Below are 18,297 nucleotides of genomic sequence, written 5' to 3'. Positions count from 1 at the left end.
AATTGACTACTGTACACTCTTAACCCTTATCCTCGAGTGGTCTGGGCCTCGATAAATGGTTATGCCAATGTAAAAAAGTAAATAAATGAAGCCACTGCCGTGGCAATGTTAAGCTGATTGTCAAAGACGTATTCTCGACTGGAATAAACAGGACCTTTAAGTTTTAAGTGAGAAGCACGTAAAAAACAATGATGACGTTGATAAATTTGATAGGTCAAAAACAGACGCTCGCAAGAGAAGGTAATCAAGGGAGATAACTCTCATTGGTTTCGTTACCTTTAGCAAGGAAGGTTGACGCGAGTGGCGTGGCACCGGTCGCACTGCGCATGTGCGGTACTTCCGCCATCTTTCTTTTTACCTTACTCTCTACTTAACTATCGTTATGTCGACGTGGATCTTTTCTCGTGAACATAACAAAATGTCTTCTTACTGTATGATATTCATCTTATATTCTGTCCTTATCTCTACTACGTCCGGCCTTTATTTTCATATAGGAGAAACAGAAAAGAAATGTTTTATAGAAGAATTACCCGACGAAACTATGGTCGTTGGTAAGTTGATACTTAAAATAATAATAATAAAATAATCAGTTATTATTTAAAAAAAATGCATGTATCCTGTTTTATAACCTCATATACTTTTAATGTTAACTCATTTAAATCATCCAACTTATTCAATTTCTACAAATCGAAGCAATCAAATCGTCCACCTATTTTTGTCGATTAATTTCCCTTAAAATATTATTAATTACAACTACATTTTATTTTGTCTTTTTATAAAGTATAAATATGAGAAAGGAAAATGTGTCTTTTTTTTTTTTTTTCGCCGCTTGTTTACAGGGACTATAATTATTTTGGTTCTTATGCACGTATGTTACCGTGCTATTTTTTAAATTCAAGTTTTACGATATCTCATTAAATTATTTGAAAGTAGAGAATAGTTACAAAACACCCTCCCTCTCTTATGTTAAGAATGGCTTTCAAAATTACTTCATTTCAGCACGGTAACATTAGTGCATAAGTACCATTATTTTATTAAATTAATAAAATTAGGTAAATGTTTACTTTAAGGTCCTGGTTTCAAATTCCATATTGCCAAAACCAAAAATTCAACATGGCGATATTATAACTTGATAAAAGGTTTACTTATAGAGAATATGGGGTTATTCCAGCCCAATTCATCCAGCCCCGACACACCTCCTCTTGGATTTTTTTCATATTTACACCATACAAACTTTGGGTTAAAACTAAGAGAAATCTGCAATTTCAGCCCAGTTGGATTTGAGGAACATATTTTTTTTCACAGTCGGTTTCGGCCTGGAAATCAAAAATTGCTATCTCATGACGTAGAATTTTCGACCCCCAGCGTTTTACAAAATTTGCATTTTTGTTGCAAAAAATAAAGCTATGGAGCTAAATATTCACACAGGTAAGGTTTTGAGGGCAAGGAATCCAGAAATCATGGTTAGAAAGATGGCAAATGAGAGGAAGTACCTTATTTTTAACATTTTAGGTGGTACCGCAGCACTTTTTTAGAGCTTGTTTGGGGCAATATTTTGTTGAGAAAAAAAACATAACTGTGGTGCTTTGCCAGACTTCTCCTTTGGATTTTTAAAGTGAGTTTGGGTTGGAAATTACAAAAATCAAATAAAACCTTTTGGCATATTTGACATTTCCAGACACTAAAGCCTCAAAATTGGCATTTTTATAAAAAGTTAAGGACTTTTTGGTGAATTTGGCAACAATCTAATCTTAAGCTATGATCAATATCTAGAGCTGAAAAAGGACTTGGATCGACCCATTAGAGCCCATTTTCATGATAGAATGTCAAATTACATCATATAAAAGGATATGGACCCCTACTTCACAGTCAAAATGGACAAAAAATAGTCGAAAATAAAAGATTTTTGACACACATATGGACAGCAATTTTAATTACGTACAAGTTTTGGACATTTGAGTTTTTCAAAAAAACAACTTTTGGCCATTATCTTTTGATTTGCAGATAGCAACAGCTTAAAATTTAGAGGAAAGATGTAAGGTAACATTCAGATATGAATGAAGTCACATTTTCATTTGAAGCATAACATTCTGCTCATTATCATGCTGACCCTCTCTTTCCTTTTCTCTTTTATGATCTAATTAAAAATGTGCAGTAGAATAGCACTGATCATGATAACAGTATTCTTTAATTTGTATGTGTTGATGAATTGTGACTAGGGGTAGTGTAGAGTTGACTCAGTTTACCAAAAAGTCAGTGGGAATAAGATATTGTGCTTTTTATTTATACCTTCAGGCACACATCATACAATCGTGCCGTGCAGTTCATAATTTTTGGACAGTTGGATCATGGTTTCTAAACCATTAAATCAGCAAATCCTTTCAATCAATGCATTTAAGCTGTTCAGAATCATGTCCACCTGAGTAATCAAGTTTGAGTGTCAGAGCAAATTCCTCTATGATATGATACCTGAATAATGTCCTATGCTTCTTTTTTCAAATGTTGATTTAAATGTTCTTTTTCTTGTTCAGTTTCACTCAAAAGACACTACATTGACTTCAGTTCTGATTGTTTCATGTTGATTCAAATCGGTATACTTTTTCTTGATCTGTTTCACTCAAAATGGCATTACTTTAGTTGTGAAGTAGAGAATTCATGCTATGATTTTTTGCTGTTATGTTTTTGATTGATCAATTTTGTTCTGTTTCTGGTGATACATTTTCAACACAGTTTGTTCAGAGTTATTACCTGAGCGTGATGTTAAATACTGTCAAAGACAAACAGGGAAGTCAACATTTGTGGCTCTCAAAAACATGATATATATTTGTAAAGGGTAATCTTCAGCATAGAAACACTTTCACATGAAACCCTTTTTGATAAATGGGTGTGTCTCTTTAGCTAGTTATGATAGTCTCATAGTTATATTTCATCGCTGCTATGATTAATTTTCTTCTCTTTCAGGCTATTTACTTGTTGCATTGATCTAATAATGCATTCTTTGGTGTGAACTTCTAAGTTTGTCAATAATCCAAGTTTGTTTCCTGTCACTTTTTTATGGTTTCTTACTAAATTATTACCTCAAGGCATAATAATGGTTAAAATAGAATTTCTTATACCCCAGAATTGCAGTTCTGTAGCACCTTGAAATACATACAGTTGAATTTCACACTTTAGAAATTCTTTTTTCATTATCAAATTTGAATGGTCAGAAACTAAGAAGATAGATATTACTTTTTGCAAATTTCATTTCTTTGATTACAGTGCCTTTGTTTCTGATCAAGAATGTGCTACTGTTACATTATTTGTGTATTATACTGTCTGTAAATCTCTTAATGTTGCAGTTGAGTATTGCATATTCTGCTCATTGTGAATTATTATAATTTTTATTATCAGATTGTAATAATTATTCCAGAGCAATAAATTAAGAATGTCTTCTGAATCAAGGAAACGAGAGGGAGGATATACATCATCCATGACAAGTGCTCCTCAATGTTCGTTTGGATTACTAATGAAGAGTGCATGTCACCACAATCTGAAGCCATTTTCAACACCAATAACTGCATTAGAGCATGATGTAGGAACTGTGCTCAAATTAAGAGCTGGTGTCACACTCACTGATGAAACTGTTGCTAACATTTGCAGGTATCACGAACCTCATTTGGGGCATTACTTTGAGAAAAAATATACAAAGTGCTGCAACATCTTTTTGAAGCACAAAAAGAAGATAGAGGGTGATCGTGCTATCAAGTTAGACATGGCTGAGATGCTAAAGCAGAAGGGCTACCATGTTGTTCCTGGCTGGAAGCTTTGCCGTCACTGTGAAGCAGCTGCCAAGAAGTTAGAAGATCCAAGTGAAACAGAAGAAAGTGACAATCAAGACCTTGAAAATGAGTCACAAATTGAGCAAAAGAGAGAGAAACTGAATGACATTCTAATGATGTTTGATATATCCCCTATAAAAACTGGTAGAATGCAGAAGCGCACAAAAATCAATATTGTCAGAGAGACATTAGAAAGAAGCTATGAAATGCAAGTAGAGGCAGCTGCCAAAGTCCTTAACATCTCTAGCCCTGAATTAGGAAGCCCTATTAGCAGCCAAACGAGTCAAATGGATTTAGTGGCAAAGGCAAAGGATGATGATCGTTGGATGCAATGAAGGCCAAACTTGAGAATAAAGAAATGAAAACCAGTGAGAGGATCCAGTTGATGACTTTAGCTCCGGAAAGTTGGTCTCGAAAAAAGGTGTCTGAATATTTCAATGTCTCTGAATATATAGTACGTGAAGCACGGCAACTGAAAAAGGATCGAGGTATTCTTTCATTGCCACAGAAGAAGGGGAGTGGTCTCTCAAAAGAGGTTATCAATTCTGTCTTGGCTTTCTATGAGGACGATGAATTTTCATGGTTAATGCCTCGAGGGAAAGATTTTGTGAGCATCGGTAACAAAGTTCATGTCCAGAAACAGCTCCTATTATGCAATCTTAAGGAGCTTTATGTAGTTTACAAAGAAAGCTATCCTGAACACAAAATAGGTCTTTCAAAGTTCTGTGAGCTCCGTCTAAAATGGTGTGTCACCATCTTGACATCAGGTTCTCATTCAGTTTGTGTTTGCACCCACCATCAAAACAGCAAATTGCTTGTTGACTGCTTTGTTTTAACTGTCAAGACTCAGCTCAGAAGGAAAGCTGAAGAATCCAGAGATGAGAGTGCTGCTAATGTACCAACTGAAAGTCCCAATTTTAATATCACTTACAAAGATTTGATGGCCTTGGTAGTTTGCGACACCGATAGTCTTGAATGTATGGTCCACCGTTGTCCTAAATGCCCAGGTTTCCCTGCTCTAGAGAAGTATATCAGAGATAAATTTACTGAATTGGAAATTGACAGTGAGATGTCATATAATCGGTGGGAGAGTGTGGATAGGACAATGCTATGGACACAGATGGCTGATGTAGATGAATTCATAGAGATATTGGTATACAATGTTGATAATCTAACGACCCATTCCTTCACAGCAAAGCGCCAAGCTCAGTATCTAAAAAAGAGAAGAAATAACTGAGACCGAATGTATCCTTCTCCTGGACTTTGCGGAAAATTATCACTACGTGGTGCAAGATAAGATCCAGGGATATCACTAGAACAAAGACCAGTGTACCATGCATCCAGTGGTAATTTATTACAAAGATAACAATGGAAAACTTCAACAGATCTCATTATGCATCATTTCAGATGACCTTGAGCATGACACCTGTTTTGTGCATGAACTACAAAGAATGGTGATGTTGTACATCAAAGAGAAATTTCCCTGGATCAAGAGTGTAGAGTACTTCAGCGATGGCTGCGCTGGCCAATATAAAAACTTCAAAGCATTTCTTAACCTTTGCCATCACTCATCAGATTTTGGAATTGATGCAACTTGGGCATTTTTTGCAACTAGCCATGGCAAATCACCCTGTGATGGAATTGGTGGGGCTGTCAAACGCAAAGTTCTCCGTGCCAGCTTGCAAAGGCCAATAAAAGACCAAATACTCACCTTTCATGCTGTTGCAGATTTTTGCAGATCATCGATCACTGGTATCATGTTTCTAAAGATCGGCAAAGAAGACATGGTTTCAGTTCGAGAGAAACTTCAAATGAGATATAAACTGGGAGATACTGTGCCTGGTACAAGGAGCTGTCACTATTTCAAACCAGCTTCTCAGTTTAATATTCAGGGCAAGCAATTGAGTGCTGACACAACGATCTTTATCGATCATTCTTTCCTGGACATGCCTGTGCCATTAGATGAAACTCTGGAGTTGCTCAAATGCAATGACTACATTACTTGCATTTTTGATGGATATTGGTGGTTAGCATTGATTGAGAGTGACAACAGGGAAGAGAAAGATCTTACTTGCAACTTCCTGCATCCACATGGACCATCACATAAATTCCACTGGCCAACTAATAGGGATCGAGGCTATATTCCACTGAGCAAGGTCGTTATGAGAGTGCAGACCCCAAGTATTTCAGTGAATGGTAGAACATATTTCATCACCGAGGAGGAGAAAAATAAGACTCAGGACTATTTTGACAGATTAAGTCGATAGTTGGAGTTATAACAAATGTCTGTTTTATATTCGTTTGACAGTTTTTCTTACGATAAACTAGATTATGCATCAGTCTTTTATTTTCGACTATTTTTTGTCCATATCCTTTTATATGATATAATTTGACATTCTATCATGAAAATGGGCTCTAATGGGTCGATCCAAGTCCTTTTTCAGCTCTAGATATTGATCATAGCTTAAGATTAGATTGTTGCCAAATTCACCAAAAAGTCCTTAACTTTTTATAAAAATGCCAATTTTGAGGCTTTAGTGTCTGGAAATGTCAAATATGCCGAAAGGTTTTATTTGATTTTTGTAATTTCCAACCCAAAGTCACTTTAAAAATCCAAAGGAGAAGTCTGGCAAAGCACCACAGTTGTGTTTTTTTCTCAACAAAATATCACCCCAAACAAGCTCTAAAAAAGTGCTGCGGTACCACCTAAAATGTTAAAAATAAGGTACTTCCTCTCATTTGCCATCTTTCTAACCATGATTTCTGGATTCCTTGCCCTCAAAACCTTATCTGTGTGAATATTTAGCTCCAGAGCTTTATTCTTTGCAACAAAAATGCAAATTTTGTAAAACGCTGGGGGTCGAAAATTCTACGTCATGAGATAGCAATTTTTGATTTCCAGGCCGAAACTGACTGTGAAAAAAAATATGTTCCTCAAATCCAACTGGGCTGAAATTGCAGATTTCTCTTAGTTTTAACCCAAAGTTTGTATGGTGTAAATATGAAAAAAATCCAAGAGGGGGTGTGTCGGGGCTGGATGAATTGGGCTGGAATAACCCTATGGACCTTCCTATTTTTAAATTTTTTTTTTTATTTATTTATTTATTTTTTTTATTTTTTTTTTTTTTTGAGAGGATTTTCAAGTTGATTCCAATTTTTACGGTATTTTTATTAAATGAAGTGAAAATATTGAACAGTTAACGCCCCCCCCCCCCATGTTTAGAATGGATGGTATATTATGCCACTGCAAAAACTGTGTTTGGAATCTATGCAATTAATGCCGAGGCCTGTCTTTATCTCTTGGAGGCTTGGTGCCCTGCCTTTTAATCCAATCACTTATCTTGGTACTCAGGAACTTCTTGTTTTTTTTTGTTTTTTTACATAGGCGTCACCACTTATCAAGGCATATAGACCACTCAAGGATAAGGGTTAAAGAGTGTAGAGTAGTCAAAAGGACAATATAGTAATCGATAGTAATGGAAGTTCGGTAAATTTATTAACTTAAGTGGAACGGCTCATCAGAAACTTGTTCAAGTTGGACTTGAAGACAACCATATTATAGACAGCTGGAAAGTAGGAAAACGTAAGACAATTCCACAGGCGTGCAGTTCTAAGAAAGAAGCTTTGATCATGGAATTTGTTTAGGTTTAGGCACAGATAAAGAGTGGGGAAAATTATTGATAATGTTTTCAGCTAGTCTAGTGTTTCTTGTGAAAGTTTGGCAAGAGGGGGGACCATAGATTGAAGCTCAGTCGAACACTTTCCATGAAAATAACGATAAAGCAGAGACAAACTCGCAACATCTCTTCTGTGAGATAGAGGTTGCAGCGAAGAGAAAAGGACATCTCCTACGAGGTTACAAAGTCTATTTTGAACCCTATCAAGGCAGTACAAGTCTTTTCTAGCAGCTCCTGCCCAGATGTGGCAACAGTATTCCATCCTTGGACGTATCTGGCTCTTATATAGATAGAGAATTGCATCAGCAGTGAGATATCTACTGGATTGATAGAAGGATCCCACCATTTTTCCAGCGGCCTTGGCAACAGATTTGATGTACGTATTCCATTTAAGATCAGGAGTAAAGGTCAAGCCCAGAAGCTTGTCAAAACTTGAGGCCTCCCCAAGACGAGAGCCATTCATTTTAATTGATGCCAGATGAGGGTCAGAATGTTGATGTAAAGATAGAAGCTTGGTTTTAGATGCATTAAAAGTAACCAACCACTCTTTTCCCCATTATACAACGTGATCAAAATCAGAGGAGAGAGAATCGGAGAGAACTTGGTCGTTTACTGTCTTAGATGTGCTACCATAGATGGTAGTGTCGTCAGCAAAAATGTCTACAAATGATGTAAAGATGTGATTTGGAAGATCATTAATGTAGATCAGGAAAAGAGTTGAGCCCAGGCTGAACCCCTGAGGGACTCCAGCATTAATACTGTGAGCTTCTGATGTTTGCCCATCAACTACTACTCTTATGAACCTATCAGAGAAATGATTTAATAATTGAGAAGACATTTCCAGCTATACCATAGCTGGAGATCTTGTGAAGTAAACCTTTATGCCATACCCTATCAAAGGCCTTAGATATGTCGAGCAATTGCCCTAGAAAGGTTGCCTCTGTCGAGAGATTCGCTAATCTTATGAGATATAACTGTAAGCACATCTGCTGTAGATCTAGCAGAACGGAAACCAAATTGTGTGTCACTAAGAAGGTTATTTTTGCTGAGATGGTTGATTACTTCTGTATTTAACACAGATTCCAGCAACTTACTCATGACGCACAGGAAACTTATTGGCCTTTACTGAGAGGGGGATGAACAATCACCTGAATTCTTAAATACAGGGCATACTGATGAGATTTTCCAGGGTGATGGGAAGCAATTCTCCTTAAGACAACGTTTAAACAGTTTTGTAAGTATGGGTGCTAGTTCTGGTTGAAGTTTGTTGAGTGCTATAATTGGAATACCGTCAGGGCCGATTGCTTTACTGGAATCAAGGTTTTTGATTAGGTTGGCAACATCACATATGGATATTTGTATATCACATAGTGTGTTTTCTGATACAGGAGGAAATATTGGAGGTTGGTGGCCTTGGTCACAAAGGGTAGAATTGGCTGCAAAGTTCTTGGCAAAGAGTTTGGCTTTGTCTGATGCTGACAAGATTAACTCAGGTCCATTGATGATAGTTGGGATAGAGCACACGCTTCTGTTCAGGATTCTGTTTGCAATTTGCCCAAACTGGTGGGTACCAAGCCGCTGCGCAGCTACTTTGGACTTGACGGACTGAGCATACAACTCTCTTGCGTTCTTTATTACTTTCTTACAATGGTTGCTGGCAGTCCTGAAAGCGGCTTTAGTTTCCATACATCTATTACGTTGGAAGCAGTGGAAAAAGTGATTTCTGTGCGCAATAGCAGCAGCACATTCTGGAGAAAACCATGGCTGGCTGTTAGGTTTTTGCTGGAACTTTTTCGAGGGTATGAAATCGTCTATACCTACAATTAACCATTCTGTCAAGTCTAATACTATAGACGACACATCCTTTTTAAACATGGAACGCAGAGAAAGATCCGATATAAATGTACGGAAACTATCCCAGTCAGCCATCGTGTATCGATATACTGTACGATGGAGAGGTACGTCTGAGGACTTATTACATTTCATTTTTATCTTAATTGATACAACTGAGTGGTCGGAAGATCCAAGAGGCGACAGAACGGAAACTGAACATAGTTCAGGGCAAGTTGTGAGAAAAAGGTCTAGGAGACTTCCTGTTTAAAGTCTTGTTTTTCTTGCTCACATGCTCCTATTCGAATTCGTAGGCGTGGGCCGGCATCACTGGACTTTCTTTATTTTATTTTTTTAATTTCCACTATTTCATACTGATAGTGGATGCTTCTTTACAATAGCCAGACCATAAAAATATTTGAAGCCCCCCCCCAAGCTAAATTAATAACTGTAACCAAATTTTCACAAACAACCAAATTGAAACAAAGATTGTATGCATAAATACATAAGCATTTAAATAATTTATTTGTGTGCTTGTGTAGATTGGTTATGTGGCGTGTAGAAATGACGAAAATTGTTCATTAGAAAAATTATTAAAAACAAGTTTTTTTAAAGTTGTGATTTTACTTTCTATCTTCCAAGATCGAAACTAAGGAAGATAACTGCAACTGAAATCTACGTAATTGTTGAAAATGGACGTCAATTCTCTGAATTTGATAATTTGATCTAACTAGGAATCACTAAAAACTGATTGAATTTCTTCAATCGCAAACTATTGGCGTCTGCACGAACATGCTTAATTTGATTTTAAAAAAAAAAATTTTTTTTTAAATTAAATATATTTAAATTTTGTTCTAATACATTAATTCTGCAAAATAACAGGTGCTTATTAAGCAATAGTCGACGAATCATTTTTTAAATATATTTAGTTTTAAGCAAAAGCAATGTTACGTACTTAGTTGTCGAAATTAGTAATATGTCCAAAAATTACGAAAATTCATCGAATAGAACTGCTATTGTTTTTAGTAAAAATAAAGTCTATCACTATAGACAACTATTGCCGCCATGACACAAGTAATCTATTTCTTTTCGGAATTATGTCCCTTGTGTTTAACCTCCTACTGCCTACTTTATAACATCTAAAAACAATCCGATTTTACTCAATTTCTCGTAAAAATTACTTCTAACAAGAAATAAAGAATTTTTCGTAATTTTTTATATTACTATTTTCGACATGACAATTAAGTACATAATATTGTTTTTGCTGAAAACATTTTAAAAATAAATCGATTTGTCAACTGTATCTTAACAAGCACTAAAAAACATTATTTAAATAAATTCTTTGTCGAAAATTCCTGACACCAAAGTAGTGGATAAATCAGTTGGATATGGTATTAAGGTTGCAAAATGTTCCTGGTGCTAATGTACTTACTGATCCGCGCTATTTTTTAAATCTTATTTCCAAGTTTAATTAAAGTTTTGATATGTTTTTTCAACAGAAAAGGTACAAAACACCCTCGCCTCCCCATGTTAAGAATGGCTTTTTGAATGTTATTTCAACACGGATCAATAAGTGCATGAATACCATATTCCTAAATCATGACCCCCCCCCCCACACACACCAGCTCTGTCAGGGGTTAAGTAACACAAGACCTAAAATCTTAAACCTGTGCATCCAAACTTTAATGAAGGTAACAAATAAGGTTCTCTACAAATAACCGTCATCAGAACTTCTCAAAAAGCCACAAAAGGAACACCTTACCCACCCCCCAAATAGCTATGTGTAGGTAACAGAAGTACACCAATGTATTTTCAGGTGGACAAGACACCCCAAACAGACCAACTCAAAGACTACTGCTGGAAAGAAGAAATGATCTTATATAACAGCTGTCACATATGCAAATCACTTCCAGCCAGCAGCAGGTATAATCTAGAGCAAAACGTCATCAGGTCTTGAAAAGTCAAAATAAATTTGATCCCTCTTCTGATCTCCAACATTCTAAAGTCATGGGAGTTGTTTAACTTATTTTTCTCATACACTCCCAAAAAACAAAAAAATAAATCTCAGAAAAAATTAGGGAAACCATTGATAAAGATTTTCACTGTATTTTTTTTTTTTCTACAAAAAAATTACCCTTCAAGCATTTAATAGATTTAAGTAGACATTTACGATGAGAGAAGGACAGTTCTGAAGAAAGTCAAATTATCTGAAATTATTTCTTTAATTAAAAAATTCTATAAATAGATGGCAATTCATTTTGACTGTTAATTTTAACAAATAAATTGCAAACATGAGGTCAGAAAAAAGAAGTTAACTAGAATAAAAAGTATATAATTTCCTGTTAGAACCTATTAGAAAATATATAAACTTACCTGTTCATTCCATTCGGGGCTTTTATGAATAAAAAAAACTATCCGAATTAATCTAAAACCAGGAAAAAATTGCAAAAGATTTTTTGGTTCACTAAGCAAGCCCAGAAGTAAGCCACAAATGGAGAACCCTACCAACCTCCCCAAATAGCTTGGTGTGTAACAGAAGTACACAAAGGTATTTTTAGGCAAACAAGATGCCTTAACACCAGACCCAAATTTGATTTATCCACTATTTTGGTGTTAGAAATTTTCGACATATTTTCTTCTGTTTGTTGAAAATTCTGTTTTTAATTATTATTCTACTGAACCCTTTTTGGAAATTTATACTAATATCGGCATGACACATAAGTATGTAATTTTTTTTTTTTATCGTCATAAGCGAAACAACGCATACACATGCTTTAACAATTGAAATATTCAATTTGGCTTTTTTTTTTTTTTTTTTTTTTTTTTTTTTTTTTGTGAAAATTTGACTACAATTATCAATATTTGAAGCCCAATCTTTCAGAAAAAATTCTGAAAGATTGGGCTTCAAATATTTTTATGGTCTAAGGACGACGTGCTATTGTAAAGAAGCACCAAATAACTTAAAAATCATTTTTTGGTACTTCTGTATTTATGAACCAGTGATTTCCACAAAGTTACTCGGGTGTGCTCAGCAGATGACAGGGAGAACCAGAAACAATTGACAAGTGGTTTTCTGGATATTAAGATATTATTTTCCAATGTATTGCTTTAGAAATTTCAGTGATCGTTACCATTCTTAACATGAGGAGGGAGTGTAACAATTAGTGTTTTTTGTAATATAGTTTGCTCGGCTATTTCCAGTTATTCCCATCATCTGCCGAGCACACCCGAGTAACTTTGTGGAAATTGCGGGTTCATAAATGCAGAAGTATCCATTTTTCTTATTGCGGATTATTTAAGTAAAAATTCCATGGTCAATGTCAAGATTCTTTCAAACTTCAAAATAAAAAAACCATTACAATGATGACTTTTATAGGTTTTCGGGGGAATTGAAAAGTGGTGCACAGAAATAGTGTTTATGTGAAGAAATTACTTTGTTAAAAAATGGGGATCACTTTTTTCTTTTTTTTTTTTTTTTTTTTTACATTTTTAACATAAAATATGAGCACCCACGTTCTGGCCACCTAGTGCTAATTCCACTTTAACAATCACCTTTAAAATGACAACTTTTGTAAGTTTTCAGGTATGCTGAAAACAAATACTGCATTTAAAGTTGCTGCAAACAAGTAGTTTTCCAGATATTAAACAATGTAATTCCTTATGTTATCAGTGGTAGTCATTTCTAGTACAGATTTTTGACATTTTTTTTGATTACTAAATTTTAAAAATTATTCTAGCAAATTTAAAGCCATGGAAATTTTACTTGATTAAATGGCAGAGCTTGCCTACCCCCTCTATTATTATTTTTTTTTTCAGTGGATTATTATTGAATGTACACTAATCTACAAGAGAAGTTGATTTTTAGGGGTATTCGGGTTTATATTCAATATTGTTGTCACGCACAAAAACAAACATAACCAGTGAAAACAATGCAGAATATAGACCAGAATATCCTTAAAACTTAACTTTTTGAAGCTAAGTTTTTAGTTGGTACTTTAGCACACATTTATTACCCTTAGATTGTAAATGTCGAGTGATGAAACTTGAATGTATATTTAAAAAAAAAAAAATTGTCTATAAAAAATAATTGGAGAAAGCAAAATTCAAAAAGAAGCCAAGAGAAAAGGAAATTCAAAATTTAGCCTAAAAATGTTGAGGGGGGTTTCTAAAAATGGGTGGTAGATTTACTAGAGCATTGCATTAGAAATTGAGCCCCCCCCCCTACAAATATTTAAATATTGATTCCCCCTCCCCCCCATTTTTTTGATAATCTGCTAGACAAGTGTCCATTCGATAATCTGCTGAAAAGATGAAAAGAAGGGGGGGGGGTCTTCAAGTTTAGCGATTAAATAATTTGAAATCAGAAAAATGTTGGTACTTGTGCATTTGTTACCGCACTGAAATAACGTTATTTAGAAAGCTATTCTTAACATGGAGGGAGTTTTGTAACGTTTATGCTTTCACCTAACAACTTAATGAACAAAAATATCGTAAAAATTGAATTTAACTTGAAAATACTATTTTAAAAAATAGCACAGTAACATAGATCTACAAACATCAATGATTTCTGTTTTAATTATTTTGTGCTTATTTAAATTGGCACTTATGGCAACAATTAAATGTAAAGAAAATACAGAAAAATCTGTATGATGTACATACTCATTACAGAATGAAGATGTCATATTCCAAAAATCACAAATCAATTAGTTTTATTTAAAACTAAGAAAATGGAAATTTACGATTTTTAGCGATAAACTACATTGAACATGAGGCTGTGTTTTCACCTCAACACTTTGATTTGAGTTGTCTTCCCCTTTTCTATTTAATCAGATTTAATATCATGGCCAACAAAAACACTACAACTTGTTTAGTCGTAAAAGTTGTTTTTCTTGAATACTTGATTTTTGGAATATTTCATCTTTGTTCTGTGACTGATACATACATCAAATTTTTCTGTATTTTTTTTTACTTTTGTCACTATAAGTGCCAATCTGACTAAGCACCAATTATTTTTACTGTGAAATAATTATATCCATATGATATTTAAAAAAAAAAAAAAAAACATTGTTTATATCCGTTTTGATAAAAAATAAAGTTCACTGATGCTGGCTCACACCTACAAATTAGGAATAGGGGTATGTGAGTGAGAAAAAAAAAACGAGACTATAAACAGGAAGACAAGAAGTTCATGAGTATCCTTATCCTCAATCCTCTGGATTGAGGATAAGGATACTCATGAAGGTGGATGCTAAAAATAAAACAAATTTCTTTAAGAGGACACCAATTGTACCGATGTTGACTTTGAGACTGTTAAGCTATAGTCGACAAATTGATTTTTTAAATATATCGTTTTAAGCAAAAGAGATATTACTTGTCATGTCGAAAATAGTAATATATCCTTATTTACGAAAATTGGAACAGAACAACTGCTATTGTGTTTTTAATAAAAGTCTATCGTTATGAACAACTATTTCCCCCCGACACAATCTACAATAGCTTTTTCAGAATTGTCCCCCATGTTTAACCTCCTACTGACTACGTTATAATGTCTAAAAAAAAATGTGATTTTACCCAATTTCCGTAAAAATTTTAACTATAAATAACTTTCTACTCTATGATTTTTCATAATGTTTGGATATATTACTATTTTCGGCATAAATATGTAATATTGTTTTTGCTTAAAACGACAGTAAAAAGATTAATCTGTCGACTGTATCTTAATAAGCACTCAATATTGAGTTTAGAACTCAAAAGTAAACATTTACCTAAAATTAGTCTAAAGTTTTATTAGTCCAAGCTGATCATGTTCATCTGTGAAGTTGTATAACTTTAAATCGAAGCTTACAAACATTGTTAATAATTAAAACTTTAAATATATATTGAATTGCTTGTAATAGTTTAATTTTTTTAAATATTTTTTTAATCCAAAAAAGGTAATGTTGACACTTGTGTCCTAGGTTAAAACAGACGTCATGGCCACCAAAATATCATGTGACTTGTGCTTGTGAAATGCGACCTCTGGAAACAATTGATAGTGAAATGAAATACACTTTAATAGTATTTGCATCTTGCTTCAATTTTTACTTTTTATATTTTTAAAACCAGAGATGCAGCTACTTTGACAATACTATGTCAACTTTTTTTTTTCTTTTTTTTCTTTTTTTTTTTGTATCAAAAACTTTCTTACAAATTTTTTAACAAAGGAAAATCTAGTTGCATTTTTCTTTTTATAAAGAATTAATCATGGCTACATTTTCTGTTTTGGACAGGGTCCATCAGAAAACAGATGGATAACTTCATTTGAATAAGATTTGTTCACTTGTTTCATATGGGAATTTAGTACGCTGAAAACAATGCAACTTTAAGGATACTAAGCAAATAAATGTTAATCTTATAAAAGAGAAACAATAAAAACATTACAAAAGAAAAAAGTTGTGACTTTTTTTTTTTTTTTTTCACAAATATATTTTTATAAAACGAAAAATGTAACTAATTTTTTCATGGTCATTAAAAAGTCGGGTAAAAATTCTTGATAACAAGCCATTAAAAAAAAATTTGGGAAAATTGTTGCATCTCTAGTTTTAAGTCAAAATTGAACCAAAACACAAAAACTATTAACATATTTCATTTCACTGTCAGTCGTATAATACATAAACACAAGTCACATGACATTAGTACCAATGTCAACATTACTTTAGTACCAATGTCAACATTACTTAAAAGATAAAATAAAACAATTATCTGAACATTTATTGAATTAAAATAAAGAAAAATCCATTTTTTGTTTTTTTTATCATTCCAATAAAGACTGTTTGAAACTATAAATTGTAAAGTTGTATATTTTTATATAATGAGACAACTTTCATTTCAGAATTTTAATTTTATTTTAATTCAATAAATGTTCAGAATTTTTTTTTTTTTTTTGTATTTAGTGCATTTGTTTTTAACCAAATTTTGCAAAACATTGATTTTTTTTTTTTTAGCAAATAGAAAGTTTATAGTTTTCATGAATCTAAACTTAATTTGGATACTTATGCTGAATACATACCATGCTTTTTTTTTATACAATTTTAAAGTTAAATTTAATTTTTACAATATCTTTTGTTAAGTGAAAGTACAGAATAGTTAAAGAATTTTATTTTCTTCCCCCATGTTAATAATGGGTTTCTAAATGTTATTTCAGCTCTGGCTGTATTTTTCATAAGTACTTTTATTTGTAACAAATCTTTTCTTTTTTCTTTTTTTTTTTTCTTTTTTTTTTTTTTCTTCCATTAAAAAAAAAATGGGACCCTATTTTGAACAATTGCCGATAATCACATTTAAAATGTTATTTCTATTAACAGAAGGAACTTTTAAATATTAGTTTTACACTTCTTTATATTTCAAATATTTTCCAATGTTATTTTAGTTTGACTCTAAAAAAATACTTCAAAGATCATTAATATAGTATCAATCTCATTTAGATGTAAGTGTGGATAATGCTTTGGGAAAATGTAAATATCTTGATTCAATGTGAGACTGAAAAACATCAAGTGAAAAAGGGCTTTCCGTACAAGATCTACGCATCATTCTTCAGCAGCAAACATATGTAAGTGAAGCTGAGAGTATTTACATCAAAAACATTTTCATGTACAACTCTGGACTGCAAACATTGGCCAAAATATCAGAATATAATGTTTTTGAAGGAAGCTATTACGAAGTTATTCAAGTCAGCTAGTCATGGACAATTTCAGAGCAATATCATGTCATGGTGTTATACTAAAAAGAACAGCTATGGTTTGGTCATTTAATGAGACTTCCATCAGAAATACCTGCACTTCAACCCTTCATAAAACCGACCAAATGATAACAGGATAACCAAAGATGGCACAACTCAACCTAGCAACAAAATGTATCACTATCAGACTTGCACATTGAAATCAACAAAAACATCAGTAAACTCAAAATTAGATGTTCCAAAACCACATCTAGTGATGATAATGATTAATATAGTATGGCTCATAACGACTTTACGCTTTCTGGAAGCATCTGTAAAATAATTATGAAATAACAAATGCACTGACAGTTATCAGAGCTACTTTGACAATACTATGTCAACTTTATTTTTTCTTTGTTTTTTTTTTTTTTGTTTTTTAGCTTTTAATTAATCAACCTTAATTTTTTTTTTTTTTCTTTTTTATCCCTAAAACGGACATAAAATCTGGTGCAATTGCAGCAATTTTATGTTCCCCAATTATGCTAAGCCAGTATAAGACGTCCTTGAAAATGTGGTTGCCAAGAGAGAAAAACATCACAAAAACATAACTCCAGGAACATCTGTCATTGCGTGATCATACTGATTTGGTGTGAGAAAATGCAAAAGTGTTACTGATTATTGCAGCTGTGCTTTGTTACAAGGCGAGATTAAAATGATTTTGTATGATCGACATTAAAACATCAAACCATTATTATTCATTCAGAGAATAGGTATATTTGTTTGTATTTGAGAGTGATAAATCAAGAACAAATTTTTCCAAACCTATCATAGTAACCCTGATCGACAGAAGTTTAATGGTGTTTCTTAAAAAAAAAAAAAAAAACTTAAAATTGACTGAAATGTTAATTTTATCTTCAGAATATAAAATAGGTTAGAATTTTTATTTTTTATTTTTAATTTCAAGCTCTAAATTTTGTTTCATAGTTAAATTGTACTTATGGCCCCTATATTGAGCTTTGCTTCATTGTTAAGTCTAAAATCTTATCGCCATGGGGACAGATCTTTAAAAGTATCTAGTGTATACATCAATTTTGTATTTTAAGTTTAATTAAAACTAACTCGTATGTTTCTTTGGGAATCATTACTATTATACATGCAATTGAGGGACCACTTGTAAATTTAATATTCCCTAGAAACTTCCACTTTCAGGGGAAGCCGGTTCAACCCACTGAGGATGTACGACACTGGCATAATCATTACTATTACCTACATA

General features: G+C 33.2%; 1 protein-coding gene across 2 annotated transcripts in view; it reads left to right on the top strand.

The window, feature by feature from the left end:
* Window positions 1-267: 267 nt before the first annotated feature.
* The window catches only part of LOC145283538 (transmembrane emp24 domain-containing protein eca-like), a 45,632-nt gene continuing 27,602 nt past the window's right edge, over window positions 268-18,297 (top strand). The window contains exon 1 of one of the 2 annotated variants that reach the window (XM_080132407.1): window positions 268-551. In XM_080132407.1, coding sequence (XP_079988533.1) covers window positions 383-551 — 169 coding nt within the window. In that variant the 5' untranslated portion in view covers window positions 268-382. The remainder of the gene's footprint in view (window positions 552-18,297) is intronic. The other variant, XM_080132408.1, reaches the window with a different exon arrangement.

This window comes from Euprymna scolopes, chromosome 8, assembly GCF_053919585.1.
Source record: "Euprymna scolopes isolate OS-2025 chromosome 8, ASM5391958v1, whole genome shotgun sequence".
Lineage (NCBI taxonomy): Eukaryota > Metazoa > Mollusca > Cephalopoda > Sepiida > Sepiolidae > Euprymna > Euprymna scolopes.
The sequence above is the reverse complement of the archived record's forward strand: the minus strand, read 5'-3'. Positions and strand labels throughout refer to the sequence as shown.